The sequence below is a fragment of the Centropristis striata genome, chromosome 12, assembly GCF_030273125.1.
Source record: "Centropristis striata isolate RG_2023a ecotype Rhode Island chromosome 12, C.striata_1.0, whole genome shotgun sequence".
Classification (NCBI taxonomy): Eukaryota; Metazoa; Chordata; class Actinopteri; order Perciformes; family Serranidae; genus Centropristis; species Centropristis striata.
This window is the reverse complement of record NC_081528.1, coordinates 15,396,367-15,421,542: the sequence shown is the minus strand read 5'-3', so window position 1 is coordinate 15,421,542 and position 25,176 is coordinate 15,396,367. Positions and strand designations below refer to the sequence as shown.

The window sequence follows — 25,176 nt, the reverse complement described above, 5'->3', positions numbered from 1 at the left end:
ATCAATAAATGTCATATGTTACACTTTTGGTGAAGTTTTTTGTGTTTCCTGCAAATTTATTATTATTATTATATGATAATAATATGATTATTTTAACAGGGTGACGATATAACAGAAGGAAAAGTATGAAAGAAGTTAAGTCCAGCAGATGGCGGTAAATGCAACAAAAAGTATGCCTACTGCCAATAAACACCAAAGAAGAAGAAGAACATCAACAAGAACTAGAAGAAAAGGAACCCAGTAAATATAACAAGATGGCGGAAAGTGGAGACATCAACGATGTTTCAGCCGCAGAGCCTTCTAGATTATTTGACTTATTAGATGGTGGATGGAAGACGTTGGATGAGTTAGAGGTAACCAACGAGCCGCTGGGCTCCACCAGTATCCAGCTCCGAGTCAGACGCGCCATCACAATGTTGGAAGAAGCGTCTAGCATGGCGGCTCAGCTCGACCTGTTCAGCCGCAACGAGGAGCTGGAGGAGGTGGCCACGGCCGACCTGAAGTACCTGCTGCTGCCCGCACTGCTAGGAGCTCTGACTCTGAAGCAGACTAAAAGAGACAAACGGCTAGAGATAGTCCAAACAGCTCGGGCCTACTTTATGGATTTCTTGAAAAGATGTAAAGAGTATAGCGTGTCACAGTTTGAGCTGCCAGATGTGTCGAATGAAAACACACCGGAGAACGGACACGCTCCAGCCAGGGTGAGTGGGGTCTGAGCCTATTTTGGCCGGTTTTGAATACTTCTGATTTTACCCTTCATGTACCACATACAAAATGTTTACTATACCCATATTTGGTATCCTTTTTTTCTTCACCTATATGATCTGACAATGACTTTAACCTACTTTATCAACATATTGAGCCCAAAAATCATGAAATTCGAGTTGAAAAAGTACACTATTTACTACAATAAAAACCACAAATATACTCAATGAACTGTTCTGGAACTTGAACATGTAAACATAAGATACAAATATGAACATATAAAAAGGTAAAAATTTAAATATAATAAAATTATAGACAAAAAAGTCCCATAAAAACATGTATATTTATAGTTTTTTTTCCCCTTGTTAGCTGCGACTCTTCAAAACAAACTGCGAAATTACACAGAGAGCTACACCAACGCTCAAATATTTCTGTCAAACAAAAATTGGGAGAAAGTTTCAAGTCTGTGCTTGGGAGTGAAGATGATAGCAGCGCTCCATGTGACCTAGTTTTGTTGTTAAACGTCACATGATCTGATCAGGACGGCACGATCAAAGATCCCAGAGGGTTACTCCAGCACCAACGTCAATGGCACAAAATTCATGGATTCATAAGACAATGCGTGCGTTCAATCATCAGAATTAACTAGTGCATTGAAAACAAATATTGGCTTCCGATTCAGCGGTTCATTTATCCTTTATTTATTCCTCGAGGAATCATTGAGGCCAACCTCTCATTTACAATGATGTCAAGACTACAGAGAAAACACAATGAAGAACAAACAGCACAGACTAAACACATGAAAACACATTAAAAACAGTTATGGTGAAAGGCAGAGTTATTGGTTATCATAGTTTTAACTGGCCCATAGTTATAATTGTGTTGAGTTTGAGTGAATGTTGTAAGATGTTCCAGGTGTTGTAAGATGTTCCAGGTAAGATGCAGCAGAAAAACTGAAAGCAGTTTTTCCAAATTCAGTATTTGTCCGGGGAACATTGAGCATTAAGCAATCACTAGAGCATGTTGGATAATTACTATGTGACCAGTTTAATAAAGTGCTGAGGTATGGTGGCATGTCGCCTATTAACTGGATATTTTAGGGAACCTTGCCTAACTTTGCTGAGCAACCGATCCTAACTGTTATGAAGTAGGGCTGGGCGATATGGACCAAAAGTCATATCCCGATATATTTAGGCTGACTATCGATATAATATATATATCCCGATATTTTTATCGCAAATTGAGAACAAATGTTCAGTCAAAGTCAAATTTGACATGTCACAAGTAGTTTTATTGAAACTGTTTATTTAAGTGAACATAAATACTGCATAGCAACAGGAGTACCTTTTTTTTTTTTTTTTTTTTTTAAATCAAAGCTCCATAAAGTGCACATTTAATTAAGAAAATATCTTAAATAAAAATAGCCTATAAAATAAAATAGGCCAATCTTTTTCTGAAATAAATATATTTATATGAGAAAGAGTGCCAGCGTGATAGTATTTACACTTAAATTATTATTAATTATAATTATCTTTGTTTTTAATATATATTTTGATGAAAATGTTGACCTATTAAAGTTGCATTCCAAATTTTTGTCAACTCCGTCAGATTTCTACAAAAGCTTAATTTAATCAGATATTAAAAGATATCACACTGCCTGCTTTTAGAAAAAAAAGGTGGAATAGCTGCTCAAGGACTGTTACGTTTTTTAATTCATGAATAACATTGCTGTCAGCGGTGTCCTACCTATAGGGCGAACCCCAGAGCCCTTGTAAATTAAAGCTGCGAGCAGTATTAGACAGGCCATTATAACGCATACGAATTTTGGGGGGATTAGATAATGCATGCTCAACTTAAAACACTTTTTGTTTCATGGCAAATGAAGGAAGTTGGCCATGCCACTACAGAAACACTTTACTGAAAATGCACAATCTTCACAACGAAGCATCATCAACACCTTGAGGCTTGTCTAACCACTTCTTGGATAGATCTGGCAAATAGGCTCTGAGCGAGACATCACAGTATTTAAAAATATTGTCTGAATGTGTTCCACATGTCAATGGACTGGACTCTTATCAGGGGTGCACATAACTTTTTCGGTCTAGATTTCAAAGCATCACCTGGAGATTGGTACTCAACCTTTGCGTTGCACAGTTATCCTACAAGCTGTTAGAGGTGGGGGGGAAATCGATACAGCATAGTATCGCAATATTTTGCGTGGCGATATAATATCGATTCATGGCCGTCAAGTATCGATACTTTTTTGTCATAATTAATGGAAAAAATGAAGTGAATTCTTTGGTACTTAAAATGAAATCAATTGCTTTTTTGATCCACTAGATGGTGCTGTTGAGTATTATTCTGGTGAGGTCAGTAGAGGTGATGGTCAGCGTGACAGAAGAAGCTGGTACAACAAAGATGGCGGCACCGGAGATAATAAATAAGGAGAGCCCCGTCCACGTTAATGTCGCGTTAAGCGTGTGGATTTATTTTGGATTTTTTTCAACAAGGAAGGGACGAATGAGATAGAAATGATACATGGAGTTTGCAAGGAGTACTTGGGGAATACAACGGACTTGCGGGCTCATCTAACTCTGCACCATCCTGAGATCGCATTAACTGATGACGCCAAAGCTAACGCTACATCAGCGCTACCGAGAAACCAGCCGACAAAACTGCCTCTCAATTCAGAACGCGCAAAGGAAATAACACAATCCATTGCTTCCTTCATGTGCAAAGACTTGAGGTCATACAACGTTGTGGAAACGATGGTTTTAGCTACATGGTAAAGACACTGGAACCAGGTATGTGACTCCGTCGCAACGTTATTTCACGGACACAGCCGTATCAAAGCTATACACAGCAGTAAAGCTTGAAGTTGAGGAAAGTTTGGGAACAGCAGATATACTTGCGATAACTTGTGTTGCGTGGACGTCGCGGGCAGTAGATTCATATGTGACTATAACGGCTCATTGTGTGACAGATGACTGGAAGCGTCTGTCTCACGTTCTTTAGACTCGAGCAGAACATGAAAGTCACACCGGAGCAAACGTTGCACTGCATCTTTGATATCAGTTCAGTTCAGTTTGACTGAATACTTTGTTGGTCAGTCTGTGGGTTTGACTCTCATTGTGGAGAAATAAAAAGACTGTCTTATTTGACAAAACAATTATTGATTTAATTTAATTTTGTGGACACAAAATGCAGTTAAATAAGTAATTTTAAACAGTAAAATCGCAATATATTGTATCGCAATACTCACCATATCGCAAAATGCTTAAAATCGCAATAATATTGTATCGTGACTCAAGTATCGCGATAAAATCGTATCGTGGGGCCTCTGGTGATTCCCACGTCTACAAGCTGTGGTCATCACTACCCTCCGGCTGCTCTCCTCACTGGCCTCCGCTCTTCAAACATGGTAGATGATGATGTAGGCCTAGTTCTCTAGTTCTTTCTCCCTGGTTGAGCCTGTGATTAGCTGTTTGCATCCATAAGTCAACAGCTGGCTTTGGGCCAAAGGTCTCTGCTGTCATCTTGCTTTTTTATTATATTGAGATGAGAAAATCCTCTCTCACATGCAGCACTGCTTAAATCAAGTCAAGTCAATTTTATTTATATAGCCCAAAATCACAGATTTGCCTCAAAGGACTTTACAGACTGTACATGGTACGACACCCTCTGTCCTTAGACCCTCACATCAGCCAGGGAAAAACTCCTCAAAAAACCCTTTTAACAGGGCAGTGTAAGGGACAAAAGAAGGACTTTCTGAATGTTGGAGTAACTATATGTATTGCTTTTCGCTGCACGATTATGGCCAAAATGATAATCACCAATATTTTGATCAATATTGAGATCACAATTAATTATCACGATTTATTGTTGATTTAACAAAAACAAATTTTATTGTCATATAATTATGCCTGCTTTCTCATCCATATTGTGCTATATTCCTGCTAATGTACAAATATGTGCATCAAAACGAAATTGCTCTTATTCACCAGAAATCAGTGCATCTCCTTTAAGAATAAATAAGGAGCCAGGGGTAAATCCACAGGTAAGAAACGAGCACTACAAAATATACACGGACTGCAAACTCGCTGCCAGGGATTGGCAAGTTAACGGAGCAGATACACTGAACAACTAGATCTCTTCCTCCTCAGTAGCTGTGGGCCGCCATTTTGAATTCCCCTACCGGCATTTCTGTGATTGGCTGAACAGAGGGCGTGCTGGAGTCCGGGGCGTTCCCGGAATTATGACAGCATCGCTACAGGCTGACTTCCTGTTGGGTTTTAGGGTATGGGGCTTATTTTGTACATGTTACATCCGCCTACAAAATTATTACGTCAAACCTGGCTGAGGGGAAGATTTATCATAAATTTGCTACGCCCACTTACTTCTCCTCATGCTCACATTTTGCGCTCGCACTCAGATTTCTGCTGCTTTCTTTCAAAATGTGTGCGTGCACTTAAAAATCACATGCTTGTGCTCACATTTCTTCTTCTTCGACACAAACATTTCGCTCGCACTCAAATATGTCCTGTGCGTGCTCAGATCCAAAGTCTACACGCTCAGATCTCAACTCTGCGCAAATAACAACAACTTCCTTTGTCGTTTTATGGCAAAATACCATATTTCCTCCCCATGCCACACACTTAAATAATGAGCAGAGCTGTAAATATGTTTTAGTCGTAAAGGTCTTAAGATATTAACGTGAAGGATCTTGTGTTAATGAATTGGCTGTATTTTTGAGTTGTGTGACATTGAGATTTTTGCATATTTTTTCAATTAACGTCTGACTGATGTATATTTAAGTCTGCTGTCCCTATATCCATGGAATTGAGATAATACCATGATGGGAGAAGAGTTTGTAAAAATGTTACAGTAAGTTATTGTATTGAAGTGAACAATTATTTATTAGTAAGGTAGGGGTGGCGTTGTCAAAGCTATGGGTATCAAATATCTGTTTCAAGTACACCTAGGTCACGGTTCGGCTGATACCTCTGTTGTTGTTTGTTTATTGTGCATGTATCTGCTTGTATGACATAGTGTCTTACAGTCTCTCCCCGAGCTAGCTGCTACAGCCTGAAGTGTGTATTGTTTCCAGAGTTATCCTTTTATTGATGTGACATTGGATTTTTTAGTTTGTTGTTTTAGCTGATTTTTCTAGAAGTTGACCAGTTTTATTGCCACATTCAAAATGTTGTTGACAAAGCCTTGAAAAGATTATATTCTATTTTTTTGTTGAGAGGATTGTTAAATTTGTGTTAAGTTTAGTGGGATTATGTTATTAGGTGTTGATGTCCAGTGTCTCCTGAAAGGTTGCCTGTCTCTGTGATAATCTGCCGACCTGTCTGCTTCCACCCAATGTCAGCTGGGATTGGTTCCAGCCCCCCGCGACCTGAGTTTTTGAAAAGCAGTTATTATGAATATTGTGTAGGATGAGGGAAGAAAGCGTAAAAATTCATATGAACAGTAGTTTTATAGAGAAGCACCAAGTGTCTTTGAGCAGAGCACAAGAAAAGTCATGCACACGAATCAGTTTAAAGAAAACTTATTCAAGTATTATTTAATCTATTTAATAATATGTGCTTTTTTCCTTCAGTCCATTCCCTGCCCGCCAGACCTGGTTTCCATGGCAGCACAGAGACAAGCTAAGATTGAGCGATACCGACATAAGAAGGCGCTGGAAGCCCGGCTGTCTGAAGTACGGAGAGCTGTGGATGGTGGACAGGCCGACGATGAAGTCAGCCGAGATTTCTACCTTCTAAATGTCCAGAGATGGGTCACTGTTTGTCTGGAGGAAATAGAGAGCATTGACCAGGAGGTGGAGATACTCAAGAAGATGGATGGTCTTAAGCACAGCGCCACCAAGCAGCCAGCTCAGCAGATGAGGCCTCCCATGCAACCCTTCATTCTTACCAAGGACGCTGTACAGGTGAGACTGTGTTTCCTTGACACTTCTCTGAGGTTAGGGCTTGTGTCAAGTTTTTTACGGATGTTAATTGAAATGACTTCTAATAACGTTGTCAACTTTTGTTTTAACATGGTACGTGATTGTGTTGGTTTCATCCACAGGCTCAAGTATTTGGGGCTGGTTACCCGAGCCTCCCCATCATGACGGTAGATGACTGGTATGAACAGCGTCGGCAACAAGGAGTTTTGCCTGACCCGGGGGTCCCCAGGAGGGTGGCTGTGGAAGAGGACACTGATGCCAAGGAGAGGGAAGACAAAGATAAGGAGAAAAAGGCTGAAAATGATGATGAGGATAGTCTGCTGAAAGCCAGAAACTGGGATGACTGGAAAGACACTCATCGCAGAGGTTATGGAAACCGCCATAATATGGGCTAACTGTGTCCAAACAGACTTGGCATTGTCCTCATTTCTATTCTAATCCGTAAAGGAAACGGACATTCCTTAAGACTGTTGTTATGAGAATGTCACCACATCAAGAAACACAACAGGATTGCCAAACAAACTTGTTGAGACTACAGCTGACTAACTGATTTAACATTTCCAGGGTCGGATTCAACAATCATCTGTGGTGTCATGTTATCAGTGCGTCTTAAAAATCTACAATTTTTGGCTTGATACAATGGAGCCCAGCCATTATGCCAATGTGTCTGCTTTGTGGTGTGTATTCATTGAATGCTGTCATTGGAAAATAAAGAGACTGTACAAACCATGTAGCAAGAAAATCAGTGTACATAATCTAGTAAGAATCACTAGCCACTTTCATAGTGCAGTCCCACATATGTCCCGCTATATTGCTGGAAAGATCTGTGCCGGCTTTTCGCCTTAGGGCATTTATAGTGATCCCGTAAAGGTGTGTTATTCTGCCCTTTCATAGTGCAGTCCGGCGTCACGGAACGAGGACGGAGGAGACGATAGTCAGAGTCAATTTTGAGGGACTTGTAACAGTTTATCAAGTAATTAAATGAGCCCTGTCTTTACAAAATTAAACAGTGCTTACATAAAAGCATCAATAAAAATAATTATATTTAGAATATATTAAACAATCTGAGTGGGTCAATTCTGCATAATGAGTACTTTTTCTTTTAATACTTTTAAGTACATTTTGATGCGGATACTTTTGTATTTTCACTTCACTAAGTTTTGAATGCAGGACTTTTACTTGTAGTGGAGTAATTTCACAGTGTGGTATTTGTACTTTTACTTAAGTAAGGGATCTGAATACTTCTTCCACAGCTGGTGACGTGCGACAGAGCAGCAGCAGTGCTGCACAGTGCTAATAGGCTAACAGTTAGCTCTGTAGCAGTACAGTGTGTATGTGCTGCAGCAGGATGTGTTCACTTAGCGATCTCCACTTGTTAACAAAAAGCACCGGACACTGTGCACAGTTAGCGATGCCGGTTTGTTTACTATCAGCAGAGGACACCACCTGTACAGTTAGCATGCCAGTTTGTTTACAATAACCGGTGGGCACTTCCAAGTTGTGACTACCTCTGGAGGCAGAAAATTGGTGGGATCATAGTGGAGGTGAAACGTTACAGAGCTGTAAATGTCCCGGCATGAAACGGCACTATGAAAGGGACTAGTGTTTAGCTGCAATCACAACCATCTACAGCCCCTATTCCAAAGAAGTAAAAAAAAAAAAAAACAATGTATCAAATTCAGGATCAAAAGTGTTTATTTACAAACTGAAAAGTTTAACATTTTGAACATTAACCTCTTAACATTTACTTGGCCGGGTAGGTTAAGGGATAGGGCACTATCGTATACTACAGTATTAGACCAAAAATGGCTTGGAGGCAAAGCTGACAAGAGAAGAACTGATTTGCTAAAATGTATCTTCAACATTCTAATATCTTGCTTGTGTAGCACGTAGTTTAAACACAACCAAAAGTGTGTGTTAATTGTTTCTACAGTTTTCAATTGAATATACAGAATGTCACAAAGGTTTAGCAAATTCTCACGTTCTGTTTTCATGTGTTTGACTGCATCCCGACTTCTTCAGAATTGGAGTTGTAACAGAAGAGCTGTAGTCAACAAAAGAAAATATGCCTACTCAACCAATTAATCTTTAATAATGTGGAGTGTTGCTGGAACATGGCCTGTTCAGTTGTCTGAGTAGATGGAGCAGCAGTGCGCCAAGCACCATAAAAACTGTTCACTTAGAACAGCTTAGCTCTCATTTTAGTGTCATGCATCAGATTGGATCTGCAAATACACCATCCGTCTCATAAGTTTCACGCTCCGAGTGAATTAACACAGCCCACATACCCTGTAGTCATCATGTAGCTTAATATGAAAAGAAGAAACGTATTACTGTAACAATAGAATAGGTACCTAGTAGTTAGGAAATAACTACAGACAGTGTAGGTTCCTTGTCAAATCTAAAAGAACTACACCATACCTCTGAAATAATAACTGCACGTTGCAGGCTGTAATCTAAAGCATTACCTCAAGAACTTTGACATTTTGGAGATTTCTGTATTTTCAGTTATTGGATGGCAAGCATTTTTAATCTGTAAACTGCTCAGAAACCCCCGTATTGTCAATATATTTGGAGCTGATTGGACTGATTTTATACATCACAACATCACTCTAGTTTTACACCGGAGTGAAGTCAGTTAACACATTAAACTCAGTGTGTCACTCACAAATTTTATATTTTATTTATCACAATGAAGTTAAAAATCTTTTTCTGAACAATGAAAATCCCACAAACATCTTTCTACATTTATAATACATTTAAAGAAAGATAATTCTGTGTGTGTGTGTGTGTGTGTGTGTGTGTGTTTGTGTGTGTGTGTGTGTGTGTTTGTGTTTGTGCTTGCACTTGTGGAACCGGAAGGACCCAGACCAATTTTTGAAAAGTATGTTTTTTGGGCTATTTGACATGAACGACTGGAGATTATTTTTTTCCATGATATTCTAATGTATTGAGATGCACCTGTATTATCTATCTAGAGTAGACAATGTGATTTGTTATGTTTGTACAGTAGGTGGCAGTGTCATAACAAAATGAGGGGTCTGAACTGCTGGTCTCCTGATTCTGAGGTTGTGATGATGGGGCCCTTGAATATTGTTGCCCACAGAAAAGCTGTGCATAATTAGCCATGCTGCTTTGTTTTGATCAGCTGCTGACTGTCATGTTCGTGTTTGTTCAAAGGATGAGGCCGTTGTTAGTTTTTAACATACTTTTATATCACACGTTTGTCAACAGCATCCATGTAGTTATGCAGTCTTACTCTACCACCTTATAACGTCCGATGGGTTGACTACGAACTAGTACTGCCGCCTAGCGGTCAAACATGTAATTCCATCTCATATCATAACACTGACATTGTGCACAGTAAGCGACGGTCGAATGTAATGGAGACACGCAGAGTGAGCGTACTTTTGAAAGGGTGTGGCCTGAGACTTTCCCGGTGGTAGTCGAAACACGGCTATACGGTCCGTGCGTGCGCTCTCCCACACGTCCGCCTAGATGCGCAGGCGTGATGTTCACTGATGCAAACAGCGGAGTCTGACGTATTTTGAGGAGACAATGGCAGCTTCAGGTGAAACAACGGCAGCGAAAGAAAATTCGGTAATTTTCCTACAGAAGAATCCTTTCACGAGGCGACCGCTTGAGGAAGACGGAAGCTTGTAGTTTTCTTACGGATCCAACATGGCTACAGCAGACGCGAAACTCTCTTTAGCTGTAGATGGTGTTTTAAATAGTCTAGAGCGAAAGTTGAAAGGCCTCTCGGCGGCTCCGCTGTCCCCCGGCTCGTAGCGAGATCACCGGCGTTATGGTAGCGGGGTTAATAGCGGCAGCGTTGCGGGATTGTTACGCTACTGTTACGGTGTTACGGTAGCGGGGCCATTAGCTATTAGGCTATAAGCTATCAGCCCCGCTACCGTAATGCTGGTGATCTCACTACGAGCCGATGGACAGTGGAGCTGCCGAGAGACCCGCAGCAGCTTGTTTATTGCCCATAAAATCAGTGGATGTGTGTGGCTGAATGACATGAGGGGGAATAAAGCATGAAAATAAATAATCTTGCAAAAAGCGAGAACTGGAGAAGCAAAGCAGCAAGCAACACTCTCTCACAGACACACACAACAAACATCAATTTCTGTCTCTCTACATACGTCATCTGGTATAACTGATACGATTGGCTAAGAGCTACCTACAGACGCTTTTGATAGACATCCTAAGCGCCCAATAAACGGCTCTGGAGGATCGTAAACCACGCCTCCTCTACAGAGAAATGAACGGCTGGTTTCCAGACTAATCTCATTTGTGATTAGCCTGGTGTTAGCCAGGCTAGTCTAGCCTGCCTAGCCTCCCCTGACTGCACATCACTGATGTACATTATTTTACCAAACTAGAATTCTCCCTAGGGTCGCTTTACTGTAGTTCAACTTCTTCTCATGTGAAGTAATTGGTAGATTACAAAGCTATGCTGTCAAAGTAGCTTCTCCAACACAAGAACACTGCAAGGTCCTGTATCTGTGATGGGGGAGTCAGATTATGTCCCAAGCTGACCAGATATTGTTGCTGAACCAAGACCTGACCAACTGGGTAACCCCAGATCATAACACTGCCCAACAGGCACTGGGTCTCTCTTCTGACCCTGAAGCCCCCATCAATCTGGAACAGGGTCTATCTGGACTCATCAGACCACATGACCCTTTTCCATTGCTCCAGAGTCCAATCTTTAGTCCCAATCCCTTGAGTTCTCTTGGCATTGTGTGAGTGGAAATGCTCTTACTTTCATTATTAAACATAGCCATCACTTCTACTGTTGACTTCTCAAGATTTAATTTCACTAAACATTTAAGTGACAAAATCACCCCTTTTTTTCTGACCATAAAGATAATGGTTCCATCAAATCAATCAAATCAAAATCACTTTATTTATCCCCAAGGGTACATTCAGTTAGTCTGGTAACTGTTAGAATGAGACAGTCTGTTGGCTGTAGGAGCGAGGCTGCTCTGCCCCTTTTTGTAGAGAGCGTCTGTGTTTAGGGACCAGTCCAACTTATTATCCAGGTACCACCTCCATGTCCACCCCGCAGGTATTCACTGGCTGAAGAGAGGGCTTGAGCCTGCGGAAATCTCTGATCATGTCTTTAGTCTTTGAGCTGTTCAGTAGGAGATAGTTGTTGTGACTCCAGTCACTGAAGGCTTTTATCAGATCGCTATATTCAGATTCCTGTCCATTCCTGATACACTCCACAATAGCAGTGTTGTTCGAGTCCGACTCAGAGTTGTATTTGAAGTCCGCTGTGTACAGTGTGTACAGGAATGGAGCCAGAACAGTCCCACTATCCTTCCATGTTTCAATAATGCATTGGACAGTTCTTACCCTAATTTTAGTAGTTTCAGCAATCTCCTTTAGTCGTTTTCTTTGCTCGATGCAGGCTATTCACTTTCTGAAACAACTTTTACACAAGCACAGGATATGTCTTCTCACATTTTTTCTAAAGAAATGAAAAGCTACTCACCGCATCAGTTAGGGTTCTGTAACTTGTTGCCAGCTAAAAGATATTTATCACTACAATAGTTCTCCAATATCAGGCTCTTATCTATCGGCTGAGTTCCTCCAGGTGGGGATCTTTTCTTTGTACAAAAAGCATCCTGATCATTACAGCAATGAAATAAATGATTAACTGACATTAACATCACCAAACAACAATGTAGGTCCAATGTATTTAACTTGTAACTATTCAAAGCAGTATCACTTGGCTACACAACACATTTATTTCTTCATAAAAAATTAAATGTATAATACCGTTTTAATGAAGATTCCAACATTAACCAATGTTTTCTTACTTGGAATTTAGAACAAAATCTACATGCAGACTAAAGCGCACATCTACACACCAGTGCAGAATAGTATTAGCAACCTGTGGGAGCATCTACACTGAGAGGTGCCAGAGCCCACAGCCATAGAGGACGCCGTCACAGAGACCACCACGACCCGGGTAGACCGGGGCGGACTCCACACATGGCGCAGAGCTGCCCAGTCCCCCGGGCCCAGTGAGTCTCCAAGACGACATACCCATGGGCAGACTGAACACACCCGCCAGTGCGGAGACCCCCATGAGGGAACACTGGAGTTAAAAACTAAAAGACTAAAAGACAACAGGACAGGATAAAAATTAAAAGACTAAGGCTACGTTTACATGATGACGGTCTGAACAGAAGACGCAAAAGTGGCGTCGCGTCTTTACTTTTTATTCCGCGTTTAGACGAGCGCTTTCGGGAAGAAATCTGCGTGCATACGGTGACGCAAAAGTGTGTGGAATTGGATTGTATGCATGCCAGGCGGCATCACTTAAAGCGATAAGAGCATCTTTGGGCATGTGGAAGTTTTCACGCCACGCATTTTCATCAGCTACTCCTTCTATAAAGTTATCCTCCATCCACTAGATCTCCCAGGTCTCGTCCAAAGCCGTCTGGCTCGCCTCCGACCAATTGGTGCATCCTAAATGGGATGGAGGTAATTACAGATCCTTCTCTGTTCACTAATACTATCTGTACATATCCTGTACATTTGGTGGAAAGACTCCTGTAAGTTTATTAGAGCTGCCAGAACAGCTTGAAGGTCCGACGCATGGAAATAATCCCACATGTTTGTTTATTTCCCTGTACTGGAGCATGTATGTGACGTAAATGCGTATGCAACGTGAGCAGATCTGAGCAGAGTTTTGCGTCTTGGCAGTGTAGGCGGACACGCTACGGCGGAGCGGATTCAACTTTTCCACTTTGAAGGGTGGTTTCAGATTTTTGCGTTTTTAAGCCCCAAATACGCCTTCACCGTCTAAACGAAAGGCACTTCCGATAAAATATTTTGTCGTTTTTACCCGCAAGCGTCCTCGTGTAAACAGGGCCTAAGAGACAACAGGACAGGATAAAAACTAAAAGACTAAAAGACAACAGGTTCTGATAAAAACTAAAATACAACGGGAAAGAAAATACAAACGATGTGATGAGCACCTAAATAAGTAAATAGATAAATAGGTGAATAAATAAATAAATAGTAAAATAATCAGTTAAAAGCTAGATCAAACAGGTCATGCCATTCGTGACTTTCCAAAGCTTTTTCTTATCATTCTTCAGATCTTTATTTTGAGCTTTATAGAACAGATATTTTTTCTTTTTATTAGCAGCAGTAACATAATTTCTTAACCTCCTATAATTTGCCAATCCAACTGAAGTTCAGCCTTAAAGTCCGGAGAAGTCATGCTCAGGACGGCAGCAGTGTCCTCCGGAGGGGGAGGCTTAGCAGGTGCACTTGGCGGTGTTGTGGCCGCACTATTCCCTGGCGGAGGGGGGTAGGCCTTGTTAGCGCCGCCGTCGGATTGTTTGTATTTTTCTGTTTTGGGGGCATATCGGCCTGTAATGCAGTCCCAACGAGCTTGTGGAGTAAAACTGTAGAAATAGTAACTTCACGAGAAAGGCCCTACATATTAACTTCAGAGAGTTTCACAGCAGCTCCCGCAGGCATGTGTTACTCCATGAGTCACTAAGCCGGAAGTCCCAGTTTGAATGTGTTTCTGAGTGGTCATGTGTTTTTTTTTTTACATCACTAAGTTTGGCGTAGAAATCCGCCTTACAATACAGGCAGTATGCCCTTGTTTAGTGTTTAGCCTCGTGAAGCATTTGCTTCATTTATGGAGCCCAAGAGATGTTTGTTCAACAAGGGCTGAAAACACACTAAATCACCATTGCTGAAGCCTTTTTTTTTAAGCCAAGGCCGCCATCTAGTGGAGTCAAAAAATAAAGGAAAAGCTTCACGAGGCTTCATTGTCCCAACACTACCTTGTATCATCTCCAATAAACTGCTTTAACCAGCCTTTGAATTCAGGGTTTGATTCCCACTTCTTTCTGTATTTTTGTGTGTACAGTTTAGACTGAGACACGATGAAATGTATAAGCCAGCTTATGTCAAAGAGAAGCGCACACACAGTGGATGAAGTAAGTTAAGTGACTGAGGCTGTGTGAGTCAAATGCAGTGATTTATTTTAGTGTAGTGATAAAGCAGATGTCAATAAATCCTATTACCAAGAACTGCAAACAAGAGTTCTCATTCAACACAAGACACAGCGCAGAGGTCAAATAGAGTCGGTGTTGGTGGTGGTGAACGGCAGACACGGCCGGACTACCGGGACGTTTCTTCACCCGGAGAGTGGCGGAGCTGGCCAATGCAGGCTGAGCTCTGATGGCTATTGGGACCCAAGATGCCATTTGTGGTGAGCAAAGTGGTTGTAATATTGTGTGACTGCAGTTTTCCCTCTTGATAATTTAGCTACTTAGAAGTCTGACATCCAGATTGTAAACATCGCTTCACCCAGATATGGAATTGTTTCACTTTCGGTATCATACTTAGAAATTCTTTAAATTATAATAATATAATTTTTGTAATGTTATTATTTTAAAGTAATAATAATAATAATAATAATACATTTTTCTTAATGTTTTCAAATCCTTCAAATAATTAAAAATAAGTGCCCTCTTAAAGTAAAAGTTTTTATTATCATTATTATTGCTGTATTATTATTTTATGAAGTTTCTTTTTTTCTTGTATGCTACTTTGAATTATTGCTAGATGTGTTTCATAATGATAACACTATAATAAGTTTAGATATTTATTTAAGATATTTAACAAGAGCTGAATATAATTTAAGTTTAAGTTATAATTTAATAACTTGAAATTATAATTAGATATTATTATAATATTATAATATTAGCATATGCAGCTACAGAAATACACAAATCATTTCAGTGTATATAGTCAAATGTGAACAAAACAAAAATATATAGTTATGTTTTGTATTTGGTGTTAACCGATGCTACATTGGTACATATGATATAAGACCTTATGTATTCTGAGGATATGCAACCCTGATTCAAAAATGGTTGGCACTGTAAAACATTATTAAAAACAGAAATGCATCTACGTCAGCATGGGTGTTTATATTTAAGAAAAGTTTTCTAGTTGGAGCATGAGAGATATTGTCTTTGTACTGTATTCAGTTGAATGTAGGTCACAAAGGATTTACAAATCTTTGCAATTTATTTTCATTAAGTTTTCCACAGTGTGGAAATGTTGATATTTTTAGTTTTCTTTTCTATCACATGTATGGAAATGTTGGAGCATGTTGACCCAGTAAAGGTGGTTTTCTTCATTAAAGTGAAAAACTACAACTAAAACCTTAAAAAAACAAGTCACCATGTATTTTTTAACAAAGCATGTAAATAATACAGTATGTCTTGTGTTTTGATGTGACCACCACTGAATTGTAGCTATGGAATCATAGCACCAGCATTATTGACAATAACTGATTTGACATATCACCTTGATCTGGCATTGTTTATGCTGTTTTCTAAATGTCAGTTGCTTCTTAGAGTTGTTACATGATCAAATCTTATATTTATATCAAGTAAACTGCGCTCAATGATTTCAAATAGATGACAAAACAAGAGGAAATAATTTCCATTTAGCTTTTTATTTATTTATTGCATTGATATTAGGGAGGCTAATTAACCTAAATTGTGCATATTTATGTGTGGGAGGAAACCAGAGCACCTGGAGTAAACCCATGCATGCACGGAGAGAATATGCAACCTCTACACAGACAATGAACCAGAGCTAGTCCTGTCTCTGTGCGGCTACAGTGCTAATCACTTTGCCACCGTGCAGCCCTAAGACTCAGACCATCTGTGAATAAATAGATGTTGTGTTGTGGAATTTGGAGTGACAGAAAATACAAAAAAAAATGACCGTCCAAACAGTCTCTGATCTAAACAGAGCCCCCAGCAGCTTTTTTCACCTGGAAAGGGAGGAGGTTTGTTGAGAGAAGTATAGGGACCCTCACGGGACACCATACTCCCCCCAAGCTCCCACCCACCCACCCTGTCTCCCCTTGCCAAGTTGTGCTGCAAAGCTGTAACATACCTCTCAGCCCTGCCAGGTAGGATGTTTGCTGGGAGAAGGTATGGGGAACCACTCTCTCTCCCCCCAGCAAATACACCCACCCACCCTATCTTCCCGCATGTCATAGTGCGCTGCACAGCTGTAACTTACCTTTCAGTGCTGTCAGGGAGGGGGATTGCTTGGAGAAAGAATAGGGAACCCTAACGGTACTCCAAACCTCCCCCCAGTAACTGTCCCACCCTGTCTCCTTCCTGCCAACGTGCGCTGCACAGCTGTAACAAACCCACCAAAACACCACCCACCTTGTCTCCCCCCCATGTCATAGTGCGCTACACAGCTGTAACTTACCTTTCAGCCCTGTCAGAGAGGAGGTTTGATGGGAGGAAAAATGGGGAACCGTCACGGTACTCCAAACCTCCCCCCAGTAACACACCCACCCTGTCTCCATCCTGCCAACGTGTGCTGCACAGCTGTGACATACCTCTGAGCCCTGTCAGGTATGATGTTTGCTGGGAGAAGGTATGGGGAACCATACTTCCCCCCCAGCAAATATACAGCTGTAGACCCCCCTCCCCAAATTAACACAAAAATTGCTTATATTTTATGACTGCAAATTCCACAACACAAGTTCAAAATTAAGTTGAGTTACTCACAGATGGTCAGAGTCCTTACATTCAAACAAATACATACTTACCCATACTTTACTTACCAATCTCTGCAACCAGAAGACAGTTTTATCTTCTCTCGTTTCCCTTCTCCGGTTTGCAGCATTCCATGGACTCTGAAGTTGTACAGGCAGGTGTAGTCCGGATGGCCCCAGTTGCTCTCAACTTGCAGCTTCACATAGTTGAAGGTACCTTTTTTATGATCCTGAGTGACATGAGAAATAAGCAGAGCAAGTCAGTTGTGTGGTCGAAAAATGATGTGAAAAAATATATACGTATAATGACTACATTAAGAACATCAGTGTCTTTTATATTTTACCAACTTGTTGGTGAAATTAAAAAATGCATGTTTTGCTGATGCTATAATACTCACAGGCAGTTTGAAAGTCTGTACCTGGTCCCCATCGTGATCATAAAGAAATGTTCCTAGTTGGGTTCCTTCATCATCTAAAGTCTTCATGCCCTACAAATGAGAAAGACAAAGATCCAGTTAAACACTTGTTGTTCTCTGTGTATGTGTCAGTGAAATACACAAGGTGTCTGCAGTATAACAATGGTAAATCTGTGACTTACAAAGACAGAAAACTCCTTTGGGGCACTGTAAATGCTGCCACTTGGGGACACGTTCTTTGAAATGTGACCCAGTGTTACATGGCTGATGGTAACCGGGTGGGACAGGGCGATAAATAAATGTCCATGATCACCAGGGAGGGGCCAGCAGTCTCCCACTCTTAGGGGGTGTCCCTGAGGAGAAAAAAGAGAAATTAGTTGGTATGTTGTGTGTATAATAAATAATAGCAAAGCAATCCAAATCTTAATATCATATGGCCATACCAAGTAGCCAAGTGTTTGGTGTGTGTTCTTACCTGAATTACAATCCTTGGGCTCCTAAGGGGTTGCCAAAGAGAAATACCCAAATACGTTACACATGATGGTGGCTGGTACGTTGCTGTGGAAAGACTTGGTAAAATAAAGGCCCCTGCACACAATAAAACACACAGAGAAAGTTAGCAAGCAAACTTAAAACTAAAAAGCACATATGCAAATTGCAATCTGACAGATGAAAATGATGAGGGGGATTAAGATGTCTTACCCTGCGTCTCCAGAGCAAAATTAGGCATTGTATCTGCCACCGGTTGCAGGTACTTCAACCTATTTTCACACTCCTGCAGCTTTTCCTGTTGCAATGCGAATGCAAATCCTGCTGAATGGAGAAAAATAAAGCAAAGCTCAGGGGATGTTTTTTTCATTCAAAGAACAGACACTGTATAGAATTTGCACACTGATTAACTGAATATGGCTGTTTATGGAAGGAGATATCACTTACCTAAACACAGGGAGACAATAAAGCTCAGCAGGGAAACAATCGTCATGAAGGTCCTGCTGTTGTTTTGTTGTCTTTTGTTGCAGGAGCCACATTCGCTCTCGCCGTCTGCTGTGTCGAGAAGACGTTGTCTCCAGGACTGGAAGGTGGTCCTACGTCGTTTGATATTCCTGGTTGTTATGTATGAGAAATAGTTAGAGCTTTGAAGATGTACAGTATAATGAAGAAAGTGTGAAATATAAATACCATGTGTATATCTACAAGTCTGACAGCAACACACACACATACAAACTTACCTCTGCCTGGACTCCCTGTATCTAATAACGGGTTCGCCCTCGTTGTTATAATATCCCGACAAATCTAATCTTGAGCTTCTCCGTGACATGACTGTTAACAAACAAGAGAGCAGAACAGGGAGTGAGTCACTCAGTGACACAAGTTATGTCATGCACTTTTTAAACTGTTACTGATTTATTTGTAAGATTTATATTATTAGAAGCTACTCAGTGCTAAATACTATTATGTTATTGAGAGTCAGACCAACGTGCCACAGAAAAAGATGTGTTGATTCAACAATTTATTTTTCATTTTTAAGGTTGTAGTTTGTGGTGGATGAGCCTTTAAACATTTTCCTCTTTTTTGTGAATATATTCTGCAACACAGAACATACAGTAGTAGCTTACTTTGTCAGTTATCAATAATAATAATGTAGATTATAGTCTTGCTATATTACTGCTTAAGTGCTGTAACCCAGCTAAATATAGGCTTTACACATGTGCATGAAAATAACCAAAACAATTGAACCAATTGAAGCCGGTATTGAAAATATGTTTCTGGATTGGAATTTTCTTAGTACAATAACATATTTAGCAGTTACAGTCGGAAATGTACAAAAGATGTATGGCAAAGACTGGATTACATTTTCCAGACAGGTGTTTCTCACATTTCTCACACAGTCCAATTTACATACAGTACAGTGGACACAGTTATTGGAAACATTTCTCTCACAAAATAAACATCTCCAAAATGTATGATTTATCACAGTATTTACACATGTTTTCTAACAGAAACCACAAGTATAGTTGCTGCTTCCTGAGTGTGTTTTCTAGGCTATTTAACTGTGAAGGAAAGAGAGAGAGAAAATATGGCTTACCTTTACTGTGTCTGAAGCGTCGTCTACCTCTAATATTGTGAGCTAACAGTATCAGTCAGTTTTTTAAAGTCGCTATCAGTCTGTTTTCCTCAGTAGTTTGATGTCCAGTTCACTGAAAGATCTGAAATGTAATGAAAATTCTATCTACAGAACGTTCCATAGAACTAGCCGTCACATATTCCAAGCTCTTACGAACACACGCGCGCGCGCGCACGCGGTCAGTTACTTATTTGTTTTTGCCAGTTTAAAGAATTTTATGTTAGTCATAAAAATACACAATTAAATTATTTAAAAAATGAATAAAAGCGAAAAAGTCTTAGGCTACTCATTTATAAAAAGTACTAACATTGACATTGTTTCTTCCCCCAATGTTTTATTGAAAATTACAAAAATAAACATTTCTGGCACGTTTTTCACAGTACACATACCTTGCATAAGTGTAGAAAGAATGCTACGTGAACATCAATCAACAGTGAAACTCATAATAATAACATCAATATTGTAAATTCAGAGCAGTTGAAATAAAATAAAATAAAATACAAAAATAAATAGACAAAAATAAAATACATATAAAACAGTCTAAACGTTGTTTTCAATAAGGGGGATTAGAATTAGTTTCAACTGTTCATTTCAGTGGGATTTTTTTTTCAAGATAACTCACATTGACATTAACCTGTGGGCCGAGCAAGCAGCTGGCTGTCAGTGGAGTGCTCATAGAGACATGTATGTCTATGGGAGTTTATCAAATTCAAATATGTTGATCTAGATCTAAATTGTCCCTTTTGTGACTCCCATACTGAGAATATTATCCATCTGTTTTGGAAATGTAAATATACCCGTAAACTGTGGCAAGATATTTGCAGATTTATTTTAGATAATATCACCTGTGACTTCAAGTTCCTCTTGCAAGATGTACTTTTTGGTTTTAAAATGAGTAACATTTCAGTTGAAAAAGAATATTATTTAATTAATCTAATTATAATCCTTGCAAAGTTTTACATCCATAAATGTAAATTTGTCAAAGTGAAACCTTTATTTTGTGTTTTTATGAAAGAACTGGAGATGTACTTCAAGTCAATATCTAATGCTAAAAACAAGAAAGCTATCAAAACTGTGAGATTATGCTCCCACTTCAGTCTTTTTGATTCAATTTCATTTTTTCTTTACTTGTGACCCCTGGCAATCTATATATATATATATATATATATATATATATATATATATATATATATATATATATATATATTTATATATATTATATATATATATATATATATATATATATATATATATATATAAATTACATATAATTTTATTTTTTATTTTATTTTTTTATAATTATTTTACTACTATTGTTGTTATTTTCATTTTCTATTTATGTATTTATTTATGTATTATTTAGATGTTTCTCAAATATTATTGTTGTAATGTTTACCCAGCTACTTATGTTACTGCACTACTGCTGTATATGTTCAATAAATGAATGTGAAATAAAAAATGTCTATGGGAGTGCTGCTGTCACTTGTTCTGCAGCCGAAGAGTCGCAGGAAGAATCAGTGGGATCATGAGTGCCCCCTACCATGAAGCAGGAGAACTGCGGGCCTCACTTAGTGCCTTTTCACAGCCGTTTTATTATTGCTCAGCATAAGAAACACGTTACACACATACAGTTGTTGACAAACAACACTGTACATCATATACTTCAGCTAAACTACTGAAATTTAGTTCATATAGCAAAAGTATTTGATCTTTTTAATAGCGACATACAGAGAGACAGAGTATTTCAACATAAATGTGACAATTCAGTGATTTTTAATAAAAAATAATCTAAAACTGGTGGGGTTCGATTAAAAAAAAAAAAATTCACTGGATAAATATTAATTATTTTTTTCATTTTACATTTTTTTCTTTCCATGATGACAGGTGAGGCACAGCCTCTCCTGCCTCCCCTGACTGCACATCACTGATGTACATTATTTTACCAAACTAGAATTCTTCCTAGGGTCGCCTTACTGTAGTTCAACTTCTTCTCATGTGAAGTAATTGGTAGATTACAAAGCTATGCTGTCAAAGTAGCTTCTCCAACACAAGAACACTGCAAGGTCCTGTATCTGTGATGGGGGAGTCGGATTATGTCCCAAGCTGACCAGATATTGTTGCTGAACCAAGACCTGACCAACTGGGTAACCCCAGATCATAACACTGCCCAACAGGCACTGGGCCTCTCTTCTGACCCTGAAGCCCCCATCAATCTGGAACAGGGTCTATCTGGACTCATCAGACCACATGACCCTTTTCCATTGCTCCAGAGTCCAATCTTTAGTCCCAATCCCTTGAGTTCTCTTGGCATTGTGTGTGTGTCAGATGTTGACCAGATCCAATGATTCCTAAGTCTTTACTTGTTACTCTGGAGTTCTTTTTGTACCTCACTAAGCTTTCTGCTTTGAGTGTTTTTTGTAGTCCATGACGCAGGAGAGACTCACCCACTTGGCAATAATGAGTGTTCATCATGACATTTTGGATGTCATTAATGTTCCCACCCTGATAAAAGTCTTTATTAGAAGCTGAGAGAAAGTCGACTTTTGGCAAAGCATGAGACTGAGACAAAGTGAGATAGCCTGCATTTGTGCGTAGAGTAGGCCTACTTTTAAATGTCCAAAGAATTTGACCCCCTTAGATTCTCTGAGGTCCATAGCACCCCCTCCCAGAATATTTCCAACGTCCCTGTACCCCTGGGTGATCTGTACCTTTAATACTCAAATTGGAAATGCTTTAAATTGATTTGGGGTGTCTGTAAACATGCAAAATAAAGTGCATACATATAGTAACACATATATAAGTGAGTAATTCCTATTAAAAATCATCTGTCCCACATTTGCTCTAGCATCGTCCATCTGACAAAAACGCTCATAAAATATAACAGTTTTAACTGATTCATGGCACAATATAATAATATTAGAATACTAGAAACTAGTTTGTTTGTGTGTGTGTGTGTGTGTGTGTGTGTGAAGCATACCTGGAGGAGTGTGATTGATGCATTTATGTAAGCAGTGTTTGAATCTTCTCAAGGTATTGCTCATTTTAACTAATGTAATATGAAAACTAAATATAATGTTATGAGGTTGTTGTTGTTTTTTAAAATGGCTAATTGCTCTAAATTAATCATGTTTTTTTTTGGGTTAAATCTCAACCTGAAAAGTAACTAAAGCTAGCAGGTAAATGTAGTGGAGTTAAAAGTACAATATTCACCTCAAAATGAAGTAGAGTAAAAAGTTACATCAATTGAAAATACTCAAGTAAAGTACAAGTACCTCAGAATTGTACTTAAGTACAGTACTTACATTCCACCACTGCTGTCGTGTATGGCTGGGCAACAGTAAACAGTAATTTACACGAGTCAATAATGACTATCATGATAATTATTGAATCAATATTTATTTCCTGTTCAAACTGATTGTTCCTGCTGAGTGAAAATGAAGAAGCCTGAAGGTTAATTGTTTTTTTAAACTATTGTTGATAAACAGAACATGACAAGCACTATAAGGCAACTACTACAGATGAAGGTTAGACTTTATTCAAGCCTTGTTGAGATGTACAGGTATGAGCAGCATGCACTGAGACAACAGACACAGCAATGATTGCCAAGTCCAAGTTACACCTGTAACTGGATATGTTCAGAAAAAGGGATTAAGACATTTTAGTGGAAACATTCACTGTTACCACTCTGCATGATGATGTGGTCAACACCGGTTGTAGGAGAGTCCATAGGCGTAATTTATTGGGGGGATGGGTGGGTTGCAACCCACCCAATAATTCAAATCAGCCACCACAACCCACCCAATATGATACCATAATTATTGATAATTAATGTAGTAAGTATTATAAACACGACACTGTGGAAGATTTTCTCAATTTATCAGTAAAAGAATAGTGACGTTTGTGTGCGCCCCCTCCCGCTCTGAAATTTGGTTTTGCCCACCTCAGACCTGAGGTGACTCCCACCTCAAGTGTCTCCCTGTGTCTGTATGAAGCATCTGCTACTGCTAGGGCTCCAGTGCTAGCCTAGATAATTTCCCCCCTGATCCCTGAGCCCTTAAAGAACAGCTGTATAACATTAAGAAAGACATTTAAAATAATTTTCTGTGTTTCCATAAATATGTGTGAAATAAATGTTCTGTTTTTTATATTTTTTGCTATATCTGGTCATATGACATCTTCTATATTCACATGACACCACCATAACATGAATATAGCCTACTGAAAGCCCAGGTTGTTCTGAAAAAAGGATGTAAAATACTTGATAGTAGCTCACAGTGCTGAGGGTTAACTTTCAGACTTTTGGGCCGAACGACTTCAAAAAACAAAAACATTGATTTTTTTTTTAATTTTTTTTTGTTGACTGATTGCCCAATGGCCAATAAAACAGATAGAGGGAGGGCCGAAGGCCAAGGCCCCCTCCTCCTTGGCCCCTTCTGCTGTCAATCAAGGGCCGAGAGCCCTCCCCCTTGGGCCCATCGGCTGTCAGTCAATCAATCAGTCACGGCACAGCCAGAAAATAAAAATGTAAAAGAAACGCATAGAAGTAGCGGAGAAATTAAGAGAAAAACAAACGACAAGCCCTTCAGGCAGATGCTGCAAAATGCGCCAAACTATCTGAAATGTTTGGTGCTGCGGCAGCTGGAGCTGACTCAGCACGGCGCCGCCAGGTGATGATGGAGGAATTAGCCTTTAGGGAGTCTATGGGAGAGAGAGGTGGAAAGATGGCAGCACCCGGCAACATGCGGTAAGAAGCGATAAATGGCTCACATATCATGAAGTCAGGTTAATAACTTTATTTTATTAGCTCCCTCACTTTTTGAACACAGTGTAGTTTGCTTGCTACACCATCAATGTATCTTGTATGGTCGGTGTCTTGTTTACAAACAGTAGCAGGTGCGCACGCAGCCAGGGGGCAAAAGCACAGTTCTGCTGCCTCCACTATGTGTTCAGCACGTCTGAACTTTTAATGAAGTTTAACAGTTATGGACTTTAACTTAATGACTTAATTGGTTGAAGTTCATTGACTGGCACAGCAACATGCTAGGCTAGCTGTTGTTACCAGTTTAACATTCTAGTGCCTCGTCATAATTTCATGTTGGTCAGTTCTGTTAGTGTTTAAAGCTGATTTGCTGTTGTCTGTGCTAGCTTGATCAGTTGTTGATAGCTTTCGAGTTGATAAACAGACGAGCAGTTGGACTTGAAAATTATGATATTAGTGTGACAGTGTTACATTTGCTAGTAGGACATTTCTGTCTCTGCAGGCTAATTTACCCACCCATTTTCCCTGCAGGCCTATTATCTTGCTTTGTTGTGCTGCATGTTATTGTATTTATATTAAAAGTGAAACGTATCCATTTTGACTTCTTGTGTTTTGACACTCTTGGATGAGGAC

The 25,176-nt window shown here is 39.6% G+C and overlaps 2 protein-coding genes across 5 annotated transcripts; one reads left to right on the top strand and one right to left on the bottom strand.

The window, feature by feature from the left end:
• Positions 1-220: 220 nt before the first annotated feature.
• Positions 221-7,390, top strand: igbp1 (immunoglobulin (CD79A) binding protein 1). Its single transcript, XM_059346962.1, has 3 exons — positions 221-701; positions 6,311-6,643; positions 6,784-7,390. Exons 1-3 carry the CDS (start codon positions 255-257, stop codon positions 7,054-7,056), a joined length of 1,053 nt encoding a protein of 350 aa, XP_059202945.1. The 5' UTR covers positions 221-254; the 3' UTR covers positions 7,057-7,390.
• A 9,380-nt stretch (positions 7,391-16,770) lies between these two features.
• Positions 16,771-19,900, bottom strand: LOC131982124 (SUN domain-containing protein 2-like). 4 transcript variants are annotated; one of them, XM_059346698.1, is made up of 8 exons: positions 19,746-19,900; positions 18,889-18,979; positions 18,691-18,762; positions 18,362-18,459; positions 18,135-18,247; positions 17,842-18,012; positions 17,642-17,731; positions 16,771-17,473 (listed from the first exon to the last, which is right to left on the bottom strand). In XM_059346698.1, the coding sequence occupies exons 2-8, from the start codon at positions 18,975-18,977 to the stop codon at positions 17,309-17,311; spliced, it is 798 nt and encodes a 265-aa protein (XP_059202681.1). In that variant the 5' UTR covers positions 18,978-18,979; positions 19,746-19,900; the 3' UTR covers positions 16,771-17,308. The 4 variants fall into 4 exon arrangements, with proteins under 4 accessions (XP_059202681.1, XP_059202679.1, XP_059202678.1 ...); XM_059346695.1 differs by having other exon boundaries at positions 16,778-17,473; positions 18,362-18,472; positions 18,596-18,762; XM_059346697.1 differs by having other exon boundaries at positions 16,786-17,473; positions 18,362-18,469; positions 18,596-18,762.
• Positions 19,901-25,176: the final 5,276 nt, after the last annotated feature.

Excerpts from the sequence above, each read along its gene's own strand:
- LOC131982124 (XM_059346695.1), bottom strand. The coding sequence starts at position 18,977 with ATGTCACGGAGAAGCTCAAGATTAGATTTGTCGGGATATTATAACAAC. Across the intron at positions 18,763-18,888 it reads TACAGGGAGTCCAGGCAGAG|GAATATCAAACGACGTAGGA; the intron begins GTAAGTTTGTAT and ends CATAACAACCAG. Across the intron at positions 17,474-17,641 it reads TACAGACTTTCAAACTGCCT|GATCATAAAAAAGGTACCTT; the intron begins GTGAGTATTATA and ends CATGTCACTCAG.
- igbp1 (XM_059346962.1), top strand. The coding sequence starts at position 255 with ATGGCGGAAAGTGGAGACATCAACGATGTTTCAGCCGCAGAGCCTTCT. Across the intron at positions 702-6,310 it reads ACGGACACGCTCCAGCCAGG|TCCATTCCCTGCCCGCCAGA; the intron begins GTGAGTGGGGTC and ends TTTTTCCTTCAG. Across the intron at positions 6,644-6,783 it reads TTACCAAGGACGCTGTACAG|GCTCAAGTATTTGGGGCTGG; the intron begins GTGAGACTGTGT and ends TTTCATCCACAG.